We start from the raw sequence: 21,417 nt of genomic DNA, 5'->3' as shown, positions 1-21,417 counted from the left end.
TCACTTAACTCCATGAAGGTCCAGGTAGCGGCTCTCTCCTGTTTCAGAAGCGAAGTGAAAATGGGCCATGTCCGGATGTGCCTGTCGGCACATCCGGACATGGCCCATTTTCTAAAAGGGGTAAAGCACTTCCGGCCATCCTTATGGTGGCCGTTCCTCTTGTGGAATCTTAATCTAGTATTGGAGTTTTTGGCAAGGCCCTCCTTTCGGCTGCTATGCAGTCTGTCCTTATGCCTGTTAATCTTGAAAACGGTGTTCCTGGTGGCAATATGCTCGACTCGTCGCATCTCTGAACTACAGGCATTGTCTTGTAGGGAACCATTCCTCCGGATGACCCCAGGAGCGTTGCAACTTCCTACTGTTCCATCCTTGCCCAAGGTATTCTTAGAGTTTCATATGAATCAGTCCATTTTGTTGCCTTCCCTAAACAAGCACAGGGACACGGCAGAATGCTGCCGCCTCTGTCATTTAAACATTAGTAAGTTTTTGATGTGGTATCTGGAACTTTCAGATGGACCATTTGTTTGTTCTTCACGGTGGAAGGAGACACGGCGAACCATAGCTCACTGGATCAAGGAGGTGGTCATGGGAGCTTATGTAGAGGCAGGATAGCCATTACCCTTTCAGGTTGAAGCTCGTTCCACTAGGGCTCAGGCTGCTGTCTCCCGTCGGCATCTGCCAAGTGGTGACGTGGTCCTCCTTGCACACCTTCTCCAGGTTCTATCGCTTGGATGTTCAGGCCCAAGAGGACGTAGCCTTTGCTAGGGTGGTGCTAACCGGACCACGGGCAGCCTCCTGCCCCGATCGGGAGTAGCTTTTGCACATCCCATTGGTCCTGAGTCCATCTGACTACACGCTAGGAAATGGAGAAATTACTTACCTGATAATTTTGTTTTCCTTAGTATAGACAGATGGACTCAGCATCCCGCCCATGGCTGCCCAAGAACAGGGCCAAGGAATCATCCATGAAGTGAATATAGATTCCAAGAGGTTATGGGTAAGCCGTCACCCAATCCCTAGATCAGGGCATTTATAATTTGGTTGAGTGCGGTTACGGTTATCCGTTTTTAATCAAGTTTTTTCAATAGTTTGTCCACAATAGCTTTTGAAGAGAATACCGAAGGGCTGAGGTCACTGCAGGGTTGTATCTATGGTGACGATAGCTTTGAAATCTGACTCCATCTCCATCTGCTGGCAGGGGAGCACATAACCCATTGGTCCTGAGTCCATCTGTCTACACTAAGGAACACGAAATTATCAGGTAAGTAATTTCTCCAACAACCTTTTCTTGGTGCAGTCTCTAGAATTGTGCACAGTATTCCAAACAAAGTCTCACCAGGGACTTATCACCTCCCTTTTTCTACTGACCATTCCTCTCCTAAGCACAAGCATTTTTCTGACATTTGCTGCCACCTTAAGATCATCAGATACGATTGCCCCCAAATCTGGCTTTTGATTTATTATTTTGATTTATTAAAATTTATAGCTTGCATGTTTCCTCTTCATCCGGTCAGATTAGTCCAGATGGAACGGGTTATGCATGCTTACCAGCAGATGGCGACTGAAATCAGTAGGCTCATTGATATCAGCACGGAGATACATAAGGAGTGACACCAGTCTGCCAGTATTCTCTGTCTCCAGCAAATGGTAGGCAAGCATCCCGTGTTGTGGATAATGCCCTGGTAGGCTGAATAGGAAACAGAAGAGAGGTGACTTCTGAGGTAACAGACTTCGTCTCCCTCCTGCACTTGAGCAGAGACCTTGTCTAGATTGGGGTGGAGGTGAAGGAAAAAAGCTAGCATCAGCTTCTGGAGTGACAGCCTTATGCTCCCTCCCTCAGTAGAGCTATCAAGGACCAGGGACTTCAGATGAGCTCTTATCTGTTTCTATATGCCCTCTCCCCCTTTGCTGGCTCTGAGGCCATACCTTTTTCTTACTGCTTCTACTTTAATCTTGGACTGTTTTTGGTAAAGCAGTAATAAAGTAAAATATTCACCCCCTTGCAAAAGAGTCTGAGGGTTTGGACTCCTCTCTCAACTAATCAAGGATTTGCTTTCGGTACATGTAGCTTGGGACCTTAAAATATTTCTACTTTCTATATATCTGAGGAACTGGCCACCTAAGAAGAGACTGATAATGCATCTTTTGAATGCAGAAAGACGTGAAATAACCACTAATTGGAAAACAGTTAATGCTACTTCTTAAGAGATGCTTCAAAGTAGAATCTGGACAGTTCATTATTTAAGTTTTCTAACAGCAATTTGAAGAAATAGGGTGGCTTATCACATGCTAGTTTAGGAATCCTTTTTGTTATGGACCCAGAGCTTCAGTTAAGCAATGCATTTGTTTTAGGAAGTTGTGAAAAAGGAGGGTGGAGGCGTATAAAATAAAAATAATGCTAATAGTTTGTATAATTGGAATATATGACTGACGTGAGATGTATGTGAAACATTTTTTTTGATGTTGATGGCTTAAAGAAAAGATATGATTGCACCCAAATCCAGCTGCTCCTTTGTGCTCACAAGAATTTCACCCCCTTTCTGGTTCTTACTCCAGATCAGTCCAGTCGCATGGGTTTTTCATCCCTACCAGTAGATGGAGATGGAAAAGAAAAGCTTTTCTGACACTGTGCTACTTAAGTTAATGTGCACATGCAGTCCCTTAGTATTGCTCTGCATCCAGTAGATGGTAGAGATGCAAAATCTGCAGTTTGATGTTTGAGATGAAAATCTACTCCCAGGGGTGCTAGATTCTGATTTGGGGCCATCCCCCTGGTGGAGTAGGCATGAGCAAGGGGTCGATGGACCCTTTTTGATGCTCTTGTCCTTCATAAAGGAGTTGAAAGCCAGTGATGCTGACTCCCTCATTTCTCTACCTTGCCTCTCTCTCCCTATACTGCGGCCTGCCTGGATTCATCTGCTCTTAGGGAAGTGACTCCTTTGTTTTCTTTTGCTTTGGTTAAAGTTTTATTAAAAAAGAAAAAAGTAGTTTTCAGCTTTGCTTTTCATAGGCAGTCAGCCATGAGCTCTGGTGGAGCTTTTGGAAGTGGGCTGACAGTCTCCCATGGTGCAGGGTATTTGCACAGGCCTGGGCCTGTGGGGGAGATGAGGGTGGCTGCCAGAAGAGCAGAGCATGGTTATGAGGTGCAATAACAGCGGTTTCCATTGGATGTGGGAGAACATGTCCCATATGGTGAGATTGGTGGGGAGCACTCCCAGCCTCCTTGGGCTCTAAGTATTTTCGGGAGGCGGGAAAAGCCTCAGGAGTCATTTCTGATGCGGCTGCAAAGTGCACAGTAGCAGTGACCATTTTGAGCTTTCTCAATATGCATAAAGAAGAGGAGAAGTCCTCTGACCCTGCCGATCCTGGTCTCCTTTCTAGGCTTAGTGCGCTGCATGGAATATAATCCCTAACCTCAGAGGTTTCTGTTTGGGTGGAACTGGATTTGAATGGGCTTCTCTTAATGTTTTAAAGAGAGTTCTAAGCTGATATTTCAGCAAGCTAAGCAGGAGGTTTCCTATGCCATTGACAGTGCTATCTCTAGGTGTGGGCAGTTAAGGCCTGCAGCACCGTACAATCTCTCCCACTGAGCGTGGGAAGATGAGACCCGTGGTGCTGTTGCTTATATTCCCACTAACCACAGGCAACTAAATTTCATGGCAATAGGGTTATCATTCACTCTTAGAACAGGAAGATTGGTTCTGCGGCACCATAATGCTCCCTATTGAATCCTGCAGCACCATGAGGGTTCTCTTCCGCTAATCATGGGAAGACTTCTTCTCAGGCAAAATAAGTTTCTCTCTGGCAAAGCATGGGGAAATGAGCTCTGCCAGGCATTTTGGTAGAACAAAGGAAAAACAAGAGCCTCCAATCCGTGAGGCCCACCACAGCACCAGGGCAGCATATTACAGTTGAAAGGCTCAAGCAGATCATCCAGTTTGAGGCCTGGCAGCTGGGGGAGCCGCATGTCTCTGCTGCGGTAGAGGTTACCCCTAAGCACAGGAAGCCAGCCTCTTGAATTGAGAGATTGGTGGAATGGTTTCCACATCACGCCTCAGCCGCTTGTGCACCAGGGATATGGATGGTGGTTCGGGGATTCTCCCTCCCCTGGGGCTGTAAATTATTTTCTTACATGCAGATATGTGTAACTGGAGAGGCATGCCTTTTTGAAGCTATCCCCTAAGGAGAGGTACACTAGCACAGCCAAAATAGCCAGGGATGACCCTTTAGTTTGAAGTCTTCAGGAGGGCCTTTTTGTATTCGTTAAGCATTTGTGTTCTAGATAGCTCTGAGGGAGACTATTGCGGGCAAATTGAGCCAGTATGAGTTCCCCTATCCATGGGTCTTGTAACTGCCCAGCCTTAGTGAACCAGGATGATCAGGACTGGCCACTACCAAGGGGTCCAGGGCAGAGAATCTCTGCCAGAACCCCTTAAGATATCTTCAGCAAATCCCTATGGCAAGGGCGGTGAGGAGATATCGTCCAGATAGGGGGATGTTCCTTTTCCCAGAGACAAGGGCTGGGCAGAACACGGTGCTTTTGTGGTTTGTGTAGTGCCACCCAGGAATGCTCTGTTCAAGGGACTGGAGGAATTGAAAATGTACAATGAGCTGCAGCTGGTCCACTCATCCCCTGAGGTTATTGGAGGGCATTTAGCCCTCTTTTATGAAGAATGGACCAAGTTGATGGTGAACCAGAAGGTCCTCAGTCATAAGGAACGGCTATGCCTTAGAATTTGCTTGTCCGGTCTGCGAGGCTTACGTACCAACCTGTGAGCCAAATGAGAGGCGGTTCGCTCCACTCTAGATCGTCTACAACAGAAGAATTTCAAAATGGAGACCCTACACTTGAGTGATTGCAGCCGACTGCAAAGGGGGGTTCCTGGCTTCTCTGGATCTCATGGAAGTGTATCTACATATTCCCATCAGGAAGGATCATTAGATATTCTTTCGCTTCATGGTGCTGGGAAAGCATTTTCAGTTTCACATGTTCCTGTTTTGTGCTAGCAGCAGCATCTTGGATAATCACCAGGGGGGTGGTAGTGGCCGCAGCACCAAGGAAGGAAGGCATTTTAGTGCATCCTTATCTGGATGACTGGCTCATTTGGGCAAAATCAGAGAATGTATATCAGCAGTTAAATGAGTCAGGCAGATGTTACTGACCCTGGGTTGGGTAGTGAATCTAGCAAAGAACAACTTGGTTCCTACCCAGATGCTGGATTATCTAGGAGTGCACTTTGATACCTGATTAGGCAGAGCGTTTCTCATGGAAGATATGGTGCTAAAGTTACAGTCACAAGTTCTCTGGTTATTGTGGCTTTCAGTACACAGAGTCTGGGATTATTGGCTGGACCTGGGTTCTATAGAGACTATGCTAGATCTAGTTCCCTAGGCATTTGTGCATATGAGGCCTCTTCAGAGGGTACTTCTATTCTGATGGAACCCTCAGTCGGAGGAGTTCCAACTGCAGCTACCAATGCGGGAGGAATCCAGGTCTGTGGCGGGACCCATACTTTGGAACTCGATTCCAAATACATTAAGACTAATTACCAACCGCAATGAATTCAAAAAGGTATTGAAAACCTACCTATTTAAAATGGCCTTTGCAGGAATTGAGGAAGTGAATACATATCCTTAATACATATCACTCCTGTAAACCGGAGTGATATGTATTTTATACAGGAACTTCCGGTATATAAAAATAAATAAATAAATAAAGATCTTTATGATATTAGTGGATGTATATTATACATATAACCTTAATAGCTTGCTCTTACTAACCATGTGATAACACTGGTCTTCAGTCTCTTATCTTTTTCTGACTTTTCTTGTTTTGTTATAAACTTAGTACAGTTTTGTTAAAGAATTAGGGATTATAATTACATATTGTATTTTTTTTCTATCTATTACTTTATTTTATTTATATTTTATTGTTTTTGTTTTGTTTGTTATGTAGTTTTTTGTTTAGTTTTTTCTTTTAATCTTTTATACTTGATGTGAACCGTCTTGGTCAGACTTTGTCTGTGAAAGTCGGTATATAAAATGTTTTAAATAAATAAATAGTCTTTCCTGATGGCTTTTCTCTGGCCAATTTGGAGCTGAGGGTAGAGTTGGAGATCCTGGATTAGATAGTAGTGACCATCGATGCCAGTCTGAAAGGCTGTGGGGGTGCATTTGCCAGGGGCAAGTGGCACAGGGCTAGTAGTTGGAGGAGAAGGCATCATTGTCAATCAGTTGTTTGGAGATGAGGGCAGTTCACAAGGCGTTGCTTTCCTTTCTTCCATGGTTTCACGATCAAGCATCAAGAGTCCCATCGGATAATGCAATGATGGTAACTTTTATCAGTTACCAAGGGGGGGACCAGGAGTCTTATGGTCTCTCTGGAGGCCCAGGAGCTTTTCCACTGGTTGGAGCAACCCATGGTGGTGCTGGCAGCATTTCATGTACCTGGAGTGTGACAACTTTAAAGCAGATTTTCTAAGTCAACAGGTATGGGAGCTGGCAGAAGAGGCGATGACTCTCATTTGCTCTAGGTGTGGCAGAACTTAATGGTATCTAAGCCAAACGCCGCCACGTTTTCAGTCTCAGGCAAGAGGTCACAGCACAAGGACTAGACGCTTTTGTTCTCCTGTGGTCATGTGGGATTCTGTTGTATGTCTTCCCCCCTTGGCCACTAATAGGAAGAGTGCAAAAGTGTATCGAGATGGTCCTGGAGAGAGTGATCCTTAAGGCGCTAGAATGGCCGTGTCGACCATGATTTGCGGACTTGGTAATTCTGTCAGTGGATGGTCCTCTACGGTGGTTGTCTTCTCAAGATTTTCCATCGAGGACCAATGTTTTTGGATCAGCTACCTTCTTTGGTCTCATGGCTTGGCTTTTGAAAGGAATCTATTGCGATTGACAGACTATTCAGAGGAAGTCATTACCATCTTGTTATTGGCTAGGAGACCTTCCACTTCATTGACTTATGTCAGGTGTGGAGAATTTTGAGACATGGTGCCTAGGAGAGGGTGTCACTCCTCTTTGATCATCTGTGTTTCATGTTATGGCTTTTTTGCAGAATGGGCTAGTGAACGAGTTTACATTCAAGTCCCTAATAGTCCAGGTGGCAGCTCTGGGCTGTTTTAGAGGTAAGGTGCACAGGGTATCCCTAAGTTTGCATCTAGATGTGCTCCATTTTCTTCGAGGGGTGAAGCATTTGCATCCTCCGGTAAGGCAAGTGTTCCCCCTCGTAGAACCTTAATCCAGTGTGGCGGGGTCTCTGTGGTCCTTCGTTCGAGCCATTGAGAGAGGTGTTGCTGAAGGAATTTCCTTCATTAAGAATATAAGAAATTGCCATTCTGGGTCAGACCAAGGGTCCATCAAGCCCAGCATTCTGTTTCCAGTAGTGACCAAGCCAGGCTTTACAAGTACCTGGAATTTGGCCTCTTCTGTTCCACATGCGAGGGCGCTTCATTTGGATGTCCATCGGGTAATGTGCTACTTGAAGTTCACTAACAGTTTTCGGCGGTCCGATCAACATTTCATTTTATTTGGGTGAACGAATAAAGGGACTAAAACTTCTAAAGCTCGATGGATAAAGGAGATCATTGTTATGTTTGCAGAAGACCTCCGATTCCTGAAGGGCTTCAGGCCCATTCAGCTAGGGCTTAGGTGATGTCCTGGGCTGATTGTTACTTGGTGTCCCCACAGGAGATGTGCAGGGCAGCAACTCTTTACACATTTTCACAAGACATTATCGTCTGAATATTCAGGCACCGAAGTGGCTGGTTGTGGGGAGTGTGCTATGAGTGGGTCTCAGATTCCCGCCCTCTTTAGGGAAGCTTGGATACATCCCATGCATCTGGACTTATCTGGGATATGAACAGGAAAGAACAATTGGTTCTTACCTGCTAATTTTAATTCCTGGAATACCCAGATCAGTCCAGAGCGCCCCCCCATCTCTGGAAAGACTGCTCTGTTTATGCTGTGTGTAGCATAAACAGAGTTTGGGGTTTTTTTTGTTTGTTTGGGAGTTTTGAATATCCTCTATAGACGAAAGGTTTCTAGTTTGGGGCTCTACCTTTCCCTTGCTAGGTTTGGGGAGAGGAAGTTGTTTATGGTTTTATCTCATCATGGCTTGGGTGCAGGTCATACTGAGGGGACTGCAGGTGGCATGCTAACTTAAGTAGTACAGTGTTAGTAAAGCTTTTCTTCTCTGTCTCCATCTGCTGGTAGAGATGAAAAAACCCATGCATCTGGACTGATTTGTGGTATTCCAGGAATGAAAATTAGCAGGTAAGAACCAATTTTCCTATATTGTACCTCTCTGGGCTTTTGCAGCCTAAATGCATAGCTCTGCATTTTTTTAGCAATAAATATTAGCTGCTAGACCTTAGAACATTTCTAAAGGTTTGCTAGATCCCGCCTCATGTTTTCCACACCCTCCTAGCTGTCCTCCCACTTGCAGATTTTGGTATCATTGGCAAAAAAACAAGATAGGCTATATGGTCTTTCTGCCATGACATTTCTATGTTTCTATGTAAGGTCCTCTCTGGCAGTAACAGAACAAGCAGCTTTAATATTTACCTTTCAGATTTTTTCTACTTCTTGAGGTAATCTTTATTTACATGCAAGTTGTCTTTCGAGTATAATAAACCAATTTGGAATGTTGTTAAATATATTGTTTTGTTGGTTGTAGACGCTCAAGAAGCAGATCAAGGAGGCGGTCACATTCGAAGTCAAGAAGTAGGCGACGATCGAAAAGTCCAAGGAGGAGGCGATCTCATTCCAGAGAGAGAGCAAGGAAATCTCGGAGTACATCCAAATCTAGGTAATATTCTCTTAATGGAGAGAAAGTTGGTAAGAATTTGGCTTCTTGATTCTGAAAATTACTGTTGGAAGTGATAAAACTAGAAATAGTACCATCATGAAATGTTCCTACATTTTGTGTGAATTGGATGCTTTAGCTTGCTGTTTATGCTTACAGAATGAGGAAAATAAATGACATGGTAAAGCAAGAATTCTGAAAAAGTTATTTTACTTTTTAAACTTCGTTAAGTGATAATGACTGATCATGTGTTTGGACCATAAAGTTTTGTTACCCTGTTCTTGTTTCTGATGCAGTGTAGGTTTTTGTCAGCAAATTTGAAAGTAATGGGTGGTCAGGTTTTGTGACCATCCATACTTTCAGGATTGTCTTGAAAAAAAATACATGGGAATGTCATAATGCACTCATTTAAAACAAAGGAGCTTATTCACTGACTGCTAACATTTAGCGCACACAATAAATAGTGAGTCATCTGTTTGGCATATATTTAAAATTATTCAGATTTATTAGACATAGCTAAACTATACTGGTTATTGGGGCATATTATAAGGCCCTTAAGTTTTCCACAATACAGTGGCAACTGGCTGAATCTGTTTTGGATTTGAGTCTTGGATTATGTTTGACAAAGATAGTTAAGAGAATTTTAATTTCTCCTAGGACAAGCAGGGTGGTAGTCCTCACATGTGGGTGACATCGGATGGAGCCCGGCACAGAAAACTTTTGTCAAAGTTTCTAGAAGCTTTGACCAGCAGACTGAGCATGCCCAGCATACTACTATCTGCGTGTCCACACAAGGTCCCCCTTCAGTCTCAAAGCATAGATGAACATACGAGTGAAAAAAAAAACAACAACAAACCAAAGGGAGAACCCAACTCCAAGGGGTGGTGGGCAGGATTCCTGAGGACTAACATCCTGCTGTCCTAGGAGAACACCTGTTACAGGTAAGCAACTGCGCTTTCTCCTAGACAAGCAGGATGGTAGTCATCACATGTGGGTGAGTACCAAGCTCCGGACTGTCCTCACTACCAGAAGAGACCAACAGCGATCGAACAAGGTGCCAATGGGCCCAACAACAACAACTGTGATGCTGTGGGTTGGCTGAAGACCGTCTGGTTTCCACAGAAGCACAGATAGAAAGAGTTGGGTTCAGATCTGGAACAGGTTGTGCAGGACAGATTGACTGAAGGCACTGTCCTGGCACCCGTTTTTGTCCAAGCAGTAATGAGCCGTAAACTTGTGAAGGGAACTCCAGGTTGTGGCTCGGCAAATTTCGATGACGGGGACTGCATGTAAATGAACCACCGACGTCGCCATAGCCCGCTCAGAGTGAGCCTTTACTCTGCCGGCTAGCGGGAGGTCTGCCCATGCATAGCAAAAGGCAGTGCAATCCGCCAGCCAGTTCAACAAGGTCTGTTTACCCACCGCTACTCCCAGGCGGTTGGAATAAAAGGACACCAAGAGCTGGGTGGACTGCCTGTACCCGGCTGTGCAATCCAGGAAGAAAGCCAAGGCCCTTTTGCAGTCCAGGAGTCTCATGAGCTGTTGGAGTGGTGGAGCAACACCTGACAGCTCTGGTGGCATCTCACATCACTGGGGGGTGGACAATGTTCAGGCAGATTTTCTCAGTCAGCAGGTGTTGGACTCCGGAGTAGGGGAACTGGCAGAGGCAGTGATGCTCCATATTTGGGTCTGCTGGAGTATACTTCAGATGGATCTGATGATGTTAAGACAGAGTGCCAAGGTGAGCCACTTTTTAGTCACAGACAAGAGAACAAAGAAGAGGGCATTGTTACTTTAGTCCTAGCACGGCCGACAGGAATCCTTCTATATGATTTTTGTCCATGGCCTCTGGCGAGAAGAGAGGCACCCAGGAAAGGTAATACTCATGGCTCCTCTTCATGCATTGCTTCAGCAGGGCCCAATGGTCTTGGATCAGGCCAATCGCTTCTGTCTCGCGGTCTGGCTTTCAAGAGGATTGGTTTGAGACCAAAGAGATACTCTGAAGAGGTCATTACCATCATGCTACAAGCTAGACGATCTTCTATTTCCTTGGCTTATATTAGGGGGTGGAAAGTGTTCGAAACATGATGTCTTGGAGAGAGTGTTATTCCTACTCGAGCTTTGATTTGCATAGTTTGGCTTTTCATGCAAAGGGATCTGTTGAATGGACTGGTCTTTCATTCCTTTCGAGTGCAGGTGGTGGCCTTGGGTTGTTTTCGGGGTAAGGTGCAGGGAGTGGCCCTGGCTTTACATTGGGGTGTGGCTCGTTTTCTTTGGAGGGCGAAGCATTTACATCCATCAGTGATAAATAGATGTTCCTTGTGGAACCTTAATTTGATGCTGCATGTGCACTGTGGAGCTCTGTTTGAGCTATTGAAAAGGGCTTCTGTAAAAGATCTCATCTTAAAGGTAGTCATTTTAGTGGCTATTTGCTCTACAGGAAGTATTTCTGAGCTTCAGGCCTTATCCTGAAGGGACCCTTTTCTACAGATTTTGGAGGAGGGCATGTCATTGCACACAGTGCCTTTCTTCCTGCCAAAGGTAGTCTCTGCCTTTTATCTCAGTCAGATAGTGTAGCTTCCTGTTTTTCCAAATTTGGATTTGAAGGCAGCTTCATCTGTTAGATGAAGGTTGAGCATTGTTGAAGTATCTGAGGGATACTGTCAGCTTTTGAAAATTGGATCACCTATTCGTGCTATGAAATAATCCAAACAAAGGAAGTCAAGTCAGACTTCCAAGCCTACTATTGCGTGGTGGCTGAAAGAGGCAATTGGATTAGCATACATTTGCAGGGATCAGACCCGTTCCTGAGGGACTAAGGATCCATTCTACTGGGGCACAGGCAACAACGTGGGCTGTGTCCACAAGTGTAGCTTGTAGTAAAGCACAAGTAGCTGTCGAGCAGCTACTTGTGCTTTACTACACAAGTTCGCTAGATATTACCAGCTGGATGTCTTGGTGCCAGACTCAGCTGATTTTGGTGAGCGTGTACTGTGAAGCGGGGCTGTCATGTTCCCATCCAGTTTAGGGGAGCTTGGGTACATCCCATGCATCTGGACTGATCTGGGGTATGAACAGGAAAGGAAACTTGGTTCTTATCCTACCCCGCCTGTTCTGAAAAGCCCACTCTCATTTTCAATATGTAGATAGTACAGAGTTGGTAGGTTGCTGGTAGAAAGCTCTATCACCCAGACTAGTCAAGTGAGCTCCAATTTTCAAGGACTTTGCCTTCCTCCTGCTTGGTTTAAGAGGTGGGTGTGGAAATTGGAGCTATTTATTTGTTTGTTTTGAACGTTTTTATACAGACATTCATGTGGCAAGAAACATATATCATATCGTTTTACAGTAGAACACAATTATTTATATTTATTGCATTTTCAAACAATTTTGATAGCATTACATACATATCAATAAGAGGGTCTTTAGGAATATTACAGGAAACAATCTCAAATCAACATTCTCCACAGGTATATCTTAACTTATTCAAGAAAACTTAAACATATATTTCAAGCTAGTCCGACCCGTTATAAGGAAATTTAGAGAGAGAATCCTTAAAAATAAGGGAGTAGATTGTGGAATACATTTAGGAAAACAAGAGAGGGATGACAATTATACATTTAAATCCCATAACCAAGTTTCAGGTAGAGCTTAAATTACCTGAAGAATGTGTATCTAGGAATATTCTCAACTGTGAGGGATCAAAAAAAATGTATCTCACATTATTTAATCTAAGGATACATTTACAGGGGTATCGTATGGTAATCTGCGCACCTATATCCCTGGCCTCCTGACACATAGCCAAAAATATTTTCCTTCTCTGCTGCGTTATTTTCGTCAGGTCTGGGAACATCCATAGTTTATACCTCAAGTGCTTTTTTTCCCTATTTCTCAAAAAAAGTTTCAGAATCATATCTCTCTCAGAAACTAGTGAGAAACTCACTAATAACGTCCCACAGTAGTCTATCTGTTCTTCCGAGGGCTGTTCAAGAAATTCTGTTAAATTTCTAGCTTCAAAGTTGGGGGGTTGATTACATTGTCCTTCCTTTCTCTCTGTTTTAATGAAATAAATTTTTGTAACAATTGGTATTAATTCTTTTGTTATCATCCAAGTTTCCAACAAATACTTCTTAAATTGCTCTAGTGGTGAAATTAGAGCAATATGTGGGAAATTTAAAATCCTTAAATTTCTTGCTCGCAGTTCGTTCTCCAAGAATTCAATTTTCCTACTATTAATCAGTTCGCCTTGAACTAGGGTGTTCTGCGTTGTTTGAATCTGGGTTACTTGCTTTTCCAATTCTTGTATCTTATTAGAGTGTGTTGTTAATAAAGGTTCTATTTGGCAAACTTGTTGCTGAGTGTCTGTCATGATCTTTGTTAAATTTCCAATAGCGGATTCCAAGGACGAGAGCGTCTTCCATATGGTTGCTAGAGTCACATTTTGAAAATTTTTCTCATTTGGAATAAAAGAAACTGCTCTTACCCCACTTTCATTCCGGTGTTCCTTTCCCAATTTGGGGTTCACCGAAAGTCCTTCAGCCTCCTGATGTAAAAAAGCTGTCTGATGTAGTTCCAGATCTCTCTTTGCACACGATACCAGCAAACGCTGTTCCGTGTGGTGTAGTGAACTTTTTCCTCCGACTGCATTGACGAGCCGTTTCGCCTCTGAAGGTTCCCTCCCGAGGGGCTGAGAAACACACGGCGTCTCTGGTCGGGTGTCCAGTCCCGGTTCCTGCATCGGGTCTGCTCGGGGAGGTGAAGGGGTTTTGGGAGCCCCGGGGCTCAGAGATGTCATCATATCCAGCGGTGTCAGCCCAAGCTCCCCGGCTAACGCTGCAGCGGATCTCCCCTCTGGGGTTGAATTTGCCGTCGGCGCAAAAATGTTCTCTGTTTGTTTGAGAGAGGGTTTGAGTCAGGGTGGTCGGGGTTTCCACCCTGAGCTTACCCTTTCTCTTTGTATGGGGCATGTCTTCGAAGAAATTCAGATAAAGAGAGCTCCTCCGCGCACAACCTCTCTCATCGCGGCCATTTTGATTCTCTCTCTTTCAGGACAGAACACAATTATTGCAACAAGCATTACATAGAACCGGGGTTACGTAGAACTGGGAAAAACAATGGATAGAACTGGGAGAGCAGTGGAACATAATTATTACAACAAGCATTACGAACCAGGGTTACATAGAACAGGGAAAACAATGGATGAAAATAGGTGGAAGAATTGGTAGCTGTTAACCAGAGAGAGACTTAGAGAACGAAGAATCAATAGAGCAGGAAACTGTACATCAACACCAGAGTAATTTAAAATAAATATACATAGAGATAAATTAAATAATGTACAATAAAAGCCTGTGAAGGAGGTCATGGTAAAGTTCGTAGTGGTATGATAATGGTAATGTTCGTCTGGTTGTTGATAAGCTTGTTTGAGTGTTATGGTGATGGTAGTGTTCGTCTGGTTATGGAAAGGCTTGTTTGAATAGCCAGGTTTTGAGTTTCTTTTTGGAAGTCAGTGGGCAGGATTCTTGCCGGAGTTCTGGAGGGAGAGCATTCCATTGAGAGGGTCCAGCGGTGGATAATGCACGCTTCCTTAAGGCATTCTTTACCGGGGGGACATAGAGAGTGCCTTTGTAATCAGCTCTAATCGGTCTAGAGGATTCATGGGGACGTAGAGGTAAGTTAAGATCAAGAGGTGTTAGATTGTGCATGGCTTTATAGATTATCATGAGGACTTTGTAGAGAATTCTGAATTTGATGGGAAGCCAGTGTAAGTTGTGAAGTATGGGCGTGATGTGCTCTCTTCTATTGGAGTTGGACAGGATACTAGCGGCGGAGTTCTGTACCAGTGTTTACGGTTAATCTCATTTTGGCTTGGATACAGATCATACTGAGGGATTACAGATAGCACACTGGATTAAGTAGCAGTGTCAGTAAAGCTTTTCTTCTGTCTCCATCTGCTGGTAGGAAGGCAAAACCCATGCGTCTGGATTGATCTGTGATATTTCAGGAACGAAAATTAGCAGGTAAGAACGAATTTTCCTGTAGCTCAGATCAGGATATATATTTCCAGATTGGATAGTTAGATTAGAATTTAGAAGTGTAGATCCAGATCATAATCTAAGCAGGTCAAATAATTTAAATTGGAACTTAACCTGTATGTGTATATACCATAGCATGGGGGTAAGTAGCCTCTCCAGGTGCTGAGTAGCCTTTGAGTTGCTGGGAACACTTTCCTGTTTCCAGCAACCCCTTTGCAATCCTTGAGGGCCAATGTGGTACTTCAGGGATGTGGTTACTAGTCCTGGAATCAGGCTCAGTATAAGTTTCTATGTTGCGTGCATAAGTCTAGAGGCAGTACAGCCCTCTGTTGGCTTAGGGTGCAGGGCCTAACAACACACCTCAGTTTGTTCAAATAATCACTGATGCAGTACTCACTCTCCTGCACAAGGTGTGTAAGGAAAATGGTAAAATTCCTCAAATGGAAACATTCCTTCCTTTTTTGTACTTATGGATAATGTTGTTTTGAGTTCTGGCAAAGATAAGAGCAAGCAAAGCAGAGGTAGTTCTCGTAGCTTCTTATTGGCCTAGATGTCTGTAGATTGCTGAAATGTTTAACCTCAAGATAGCAGATTGACAGATATTCCCAAGTCACCCAGACATTCGCTATCTGAAACAGGCAGTCTGAAATTTGCAAAGAAAGCATTGAAGTATGTGGGCTATTCAGTCATTTTGTATCTGTTAGAGGCATGTGAGCCTATGAGCAAGATATGTTTCCTAGCGTGTAGCCAGATGAACCCAGGACCAGTGGGTTATGTGCTCTTCTGCTAGCAGATGGGAGACGGAGTCAGATTTCAAAGCTGACATCACCCTAGATATACCCCTGCAATGAGCTCAGCTCTTCTGTATCTCTCCGTCTCCTAGCAGATGCGGACACTATCCCACACACTAGCACAGTGTTAGGAAATTACAGCAAGAAGACAAAAATGTACCTTAAGAAGAGGAGCCCCGCTCTCCAGTGATACCTAAGGATCCCTCCCCCAGTTGAGAATTCCTGAGGTGATTTCAGTATCCCTCAGAGGTGAGCCTTGGTCCAGTAGCCGGTAACCCCGGTGTGGACTTAGCCCCTAGAGCGGCTGAAAGGCAGCGGGTGCACATCAGAGCGCTGCGGTGAAGTTAAAGCCCTCTCCCTCCGCAGCTGGAGACCATTCCGGCACGCGATCGGTAACACCAAGACCAGGTAAGAGGAAAACTCCAGGGCTCGGAGTGCCATCCCGATTCCGAATTTCACCCGGCAAAGTAAAAGGGAGCACAGATTGGGTTGAGCAGCCTTGGTTGGGCTAGGCCCCGGTCCGGTGCAGGGGGTCCGAACATGTGGAGACCCTCCAGGGGGGCGCCATCGCCATCTTCCCTTCTCGTCCGGTACATGCAGAGCAGGCCAGTCTGTCAATGCGCCCAACTTATGAGGCTTCAACGTAGAAGTGTGCATAACTCCACGCACAGCCGCGCTTACAGCTACACGTGCGCATTGTATTCATGCACATAACTATGCACACTTTGAAGCACATTATCTGTGTGCCTAGACATAGAGGCAATGGCACCGGCGTCCAAGAAGCCCAGAAGACACACTCTTTGCACAGCCTGCCAATCTGAGCTGCACAATCTGAACTGGAGTCCTGCCTGTGTCATCACTGCGAAGAAGCCCGGGGAGGAACAAAGCCTGGTCCCTCACTGTCTGAGGATGGGTCCAGAGCCACTACATATGATAACACCCTGGATCTATGCAATTCCAAAATGGCTTCTCCACAAGAGGGCACCTCAGGGGTCCCTACTCCGACTCCCCCTGGGATTAACATGGACCCAGGGACCTTCTTCTGGTTAGAATTTTTCCAAGGGCTGCAAGCCTTCGTTCAGGCGCAATCAGCCCCGGGTTCAACCCCTGCCAGAATCACAAGATCCTCCCGGCCCAGTTCGGAAGCCTTGAGACATGCCCCGCTTAACCAAGAATTTTACTGACAGGGACCTGGACACCTCAGATGATGATGGCGGCTCCCTGAAAGAAGGAGAAATCCCTCCAGGCCTGGAACCATACAAAACCATGCTTTGCTTCTTCCACAGGGATGAATTACCAGCCCTTGTCTCCCAGACTCTGAAGAATCTGGGTATTCCAGGCACGGATCCTATGGCGGAACTAAAGAAGAACCCCATCTTAGTGTCCCTTCGTAAGGCCTCATGCTATTTCCCAATGATGGAAGCCATCCAGGAACTGTTCGACCTGGCGTGGGATGCCCCGGAGGCCAGCTTTAAAGGAGGTTGGGCCTTGGAAGCCTTGTACTCTCTGGAACCAGAGACCAAGGAATGCCTGCGTTTTCCAAAAGTGGATGCTATGGACTGTGCCGTCTCAAAGTGAACAACCATTCCTGTTGAGGGAGGGGCTGCATTGAAGGATCCTCAGGATAGACGATTAGAATCCATTCTTAAGTAGGCCTTCAACGCAACAGCCTCTGGTGGCACGTTCCTGTTTGCTTCTCGAGAGAGAGAGGCAAACAACTCAGGAACATATACCGGTGAGTCAATTGAACTGCAGCAGCCTTTCTGACTGACGCAAGCTCAGATCTGGTGCGTACCTCAGCCAGAGGAGTAGCCTCGGTAATGCCAGCCAGAAGACAGTTATGGTTGCGGAATTGGTCTGCTGACGAGACCTCTAAAGCAAATCTCACAAGGATGCCCTTTAAAGGATCTCTCTTATTCAGAAGCAAATTGGAGAAGTTAGCCAGCAAGTGGGGCAAATCTCCAGTGCCTCAGCTACCGGAGGACAGGGGTAAAAGATCCCAGCGCCCCTCCCCCAGAAAAACTAGGAGCAGAGGCTCTCAACGCTTTTGCCCGCACAGGAACTCGCAGTTCCAGGCACCTCATCCCTCAGGAAGGTCTCAGCCAATTCGGAACCGACAAATCAAGAGAGGAACAGGCTCGGGGGCAGGCTCCGGCTGTACTCCCCAATAAGAATGGGATGACCCATCCACAGGAAGAGGAAATAGGGGGTTGCCTTTCCCTCTTCTATCCACGATGGGTCGAGATCACGTCTGACAAGTGGGTACTAAACATCATTCGAGAAGGTTACTGTCTGGAGTTCCGCAGCATCCCTTGGGAATTATGATATTACCCTGCCACTCCCACACCAAGAGACTGGCAGTGGAAGCCACTCTGATAAGACTCCTCGGTCTGAAGGCAATAACTCTGGTTCCTACGCCCCAACAAAATACGGGGCGTTATTCCATCTATTTTATCATCCCCAAGAAAAGAAGGATCATTCTGACCCATCTTGGATCTCAAGAACATCAACTGTCATCTGCGGGTAATACACTTCCACATGGAGACTCTTCGCTCTGTAATAATGGCAGTACAACCAGGAGAGTTCCTAACCTCCCTGGACCTCTCTGAAGCCTACCTTCACATTCCAGTCCATCAAGATAATCAGCGTTTTCTATGCTTTGCGATACTGGTCACCATTACCAGTTCTGAGCGCTACCCTTTGGCCTAGCAACCGCCCCCAGAACATTTTCCAAAATTATGGTGGTCGTGGCGGCAACACTGAGGAAGGACGGGATCTTGGTACACCCTTACTTAGATGACTGGCTGATCAGGGCAAAGTTCTCTCTTCGGAAGAGAGCCGGCAGGTGACCAGCAGAGTCAAGAACCTACTGCAGGATCTCGGTTGGGTCGTGAACACTGTCAAGAGCAGTCTGCAGCCCTCTCAGTCCCTATAGTACCTGGGGGCCTGTTTCGACACCAAACAGAACAAAGTCTTCCTCCCCCGAGGAGAAGGAAGCTGATGGAACAACTACGACGATTGATGATCAATGCATGCCCCAAGGTATGGGACTATCTTCAAGTCCTCTGCCTCATGGCATCAACCCTGAAGGTCGTTCCGTGGGCAAGGGTTCATATACGACCACTCCAGTGCTCCTTACTCTCACGCTGGAACCCACTATCCCAGGATTACTCAATTCGCCTCCAACTACCAGCAGAGGTACATTCTCAGCTTCAGTGGTGGCTACAGGAAGACCACCTAAGCAGAGGAGTAAGCCTATCCCCACTGAACTTGATCGTGCTCACCACGGATGCGAGCCTACGAGGGTGGGGAGCTCAATGTCAGGAACTGACGCCCCAGGGTCAATGGAGCAAGGAAGAGGCGGGATGGAACATAAACCTCCTGGAAGCTCGAGCAGTCAGACTAGTGTGCCTACGGTCCAGCCACAGACTCTGAGGCAAAGCGATTCGAGTAATGTCTGACAACACTACAACGGTTGCCTACATCAACCGGCAGGGAGGAACCAGGAGCCAGCAGGTGTCTCTGGAGATAGACCCTCTCATGGCATGGGCGGAGATAAACCTACAAGGGATCTCGGCCTCCCACATTGCAGGAAAAGACAACATCTCAGCAGAGAGAGCCTGGACCTGGGGGAATGGATGCTGTCGACCACAGCCTTCCAACTGATAGTAAATCGCTGGGGCCTCACCATGGACGTACTGGCCACCTCTCTCAGTGCCCAAGTCCCCAGGTTCTTCAGCCGCAGACGAGAGCCACACTCCCAAGGGATCGACGCTCTCGTCCAGACCTGGCCAGAGGAAGACTTACTGTACGCCTTCCCCCCATGGCCACTACTAAGAACATAAATTGCCATGCTGGGTCAGACCAAAGCTCCATCAAGCCCAGCATCCTGTTTCCAATAGAGGCCAAACCAGGCCACAACAACCTGGCAGTTACCCAAACACTAAGAAGATCCCATGCTACTGATGCAATTAATAGCAGTGGCTATTCCCTAAGTAAACTTGATTAATAGCAGTTAATGGACTCCTCCTCCAAGAAATTATCCAAACCATTTTTGAACCTAACTGCACTAACCACATCCTCTGGCAACAAATTCCAGCGCTTAATTGTGCGTTGAGTAAAAAAGAATTTTCTTCAATTAGTCTTAAATGTGCTACTTGCTAACTTCAGGGAATGCTCCCTAGTCCTCCTATTTGAAAGTGTAAATAACCGATTCACATCTACTCATTCAAGACCTCTCATGATCTTAAAGATCTCTATTATATCCCCCCTCAGCCGTCTCTTCTCCAAGCTGAACAGCCCTAACCTTTTCAGTCTTTCCTCTTAGGGGAGCTGTTCCATCCCTTTTATCATTTTGGTTGCCCTTCTCTGTACCTTCTCCATCGCAACTATATCTTTTTTGAGATGCGGCAACCATAACTGTACACAGTATTCAAGGTGCGGTCTCACCATGGAGCGATACAGAGGCATTATGACATTTTCCGTTTTATTAACCATTCCCTTCCTAATAATTCCTAACATTCTGTTTGCTTTTTTGACTGCTGCAGCACACTGAGCCGACGATTTTAAAGTATTATCCACTATGATGCCTAGATCTTTTTCCTGGGTGGTAGCTCCTAATATGGAACCTAACATCGTGTAACTACAGCAAGGGTTATTTTAGTGGGCAAGGTCATCCGCAAGATAGAACACCACAGGAGACTAGTTTTACTAGTGGCCCCAGATTGGCCATGATGCCCATGGTACGCAGACATGCAAAGACTCCTGGCAGGGAGCCTTCTGTTCCTACCTCCACACAGGGACCTTCTCCAGCAGGGCCCGCTTCTTCACAAAGATCCATCTCTATTCCCTCTTACGGTCTGGCCCTTGAGAGGACTCGCCTGAAGAAGCGTGGTTACTTGAAGGCTGTGATTGACAACCTGCTTCACGTGCGCAAGTTCTCAACATCTCTGGCATACATAAGGATCTGGAGAAAATTCGAAGCCTGGTGCGAGGACCACGGGATGGTCCCCCGGACGTCCAAGATCCCCATGATTCTGGAGTTCCTACAGGACTGTATGAAGAAGGGTTTGTCACTCAACTCCCTCAAGGTCCAAGTAGCAGCCCTCTCCTGCTTCAGAGCCGAAGGGAATGGAATCCATCTATCAGCTTATCCGGATTTGACCCGTTTCCTAAAAGGGGTTAAGCAACTTCGGCCACCCCTAAAGTGGCCGGTACCCCTATGGAACCTCAATCTGGTATTAGACTTCCTTAGCGCGGACATCCTTCAGACCAACACGTGGTCTGTCACTACACCTCTTAACAGAAGACTGTATCCTGGTTGGCAATATGTTCAGCTCGTCGCATCTCCGAACTACAGGCACTATCCTGTCTGGAACCGTTCCTTAGGTTCACTCCTGGAACCATACAGCTGCGCACCGTCCCCTCCTTCTTACCGAAAGTGGTTTCCAAGTTTCATTTGAACCAAGCCATCTCCCTACCATCTCCAGATGAACATAAGGACTCGGAAGACTCATGCCTTCTTCGCCATCTAAATTTATTTATCTAAACATTTTTTATGTACCGGCATTCGTTGTGGACATCATGTCTGTTTACAGTAAACAGGTTAAGTTTGGAAAATTACATTTTAACAGGGAAGTCAAAACTGGGAGAGGGGGTAACGAAAGGCAGCTAAGAAAAGACAGGGTAAATATCTGCAGACTCCTGGTGCGATACCTGGAAAGATCGGAACTGGTGCACAAAACGGATTGCTTATTCGTTCTCCACAGCGGGAAGAATCAAGGAGAAG

At 45.8% G+C, this 21,417-nt stretch overlaps 1 protein-coding gene across 2 annotated transcripts in view; it reads left to right on the top strand.

The window, feature by feature from the left end:
• The window catches only part of SRSF11 (serine and arginine rich splicing factor 11), a 147,824-nt gene that overhangs the window by 81,779 nt on the left and 44,628 nt on the right, over positions 1–21,417 (top strand). For both annotated transcript variants that reach the window (XM_029618373.1, XM_029618374.1), the window contains exon 9: positions 8,681–8,812. In XM_029618373.1, coding sequence (XP_029474233.1) covers positions 8,681–8,812 — 132 coding nt within the window. The remainder of the gene's footprint in view (positions 1–8,680; positions 8,813–21,417) is intronic.

This window comes from Rhinatrema bivittatum, chromosome 10 (genome assembly GCF_901001135.1).
Source record: "Rhinatrema bivittatum chromosome 10, aRhiBiv1.1, whole genome shotgun sequence".
In the NCBI taxonomy this organism is placed as follows: domain Eukaryota; kingdom Metazoa; phylum Chordata; class Amphibia; order Gymnophiona; family Rhinatrematidae; genus Rhinatrema; species Rhinatrema bivittatum.
Note: the sequence above shows the minus strand (reverse complement) of the source record. Positions and strands in the feature narration are given on the sequence as shown.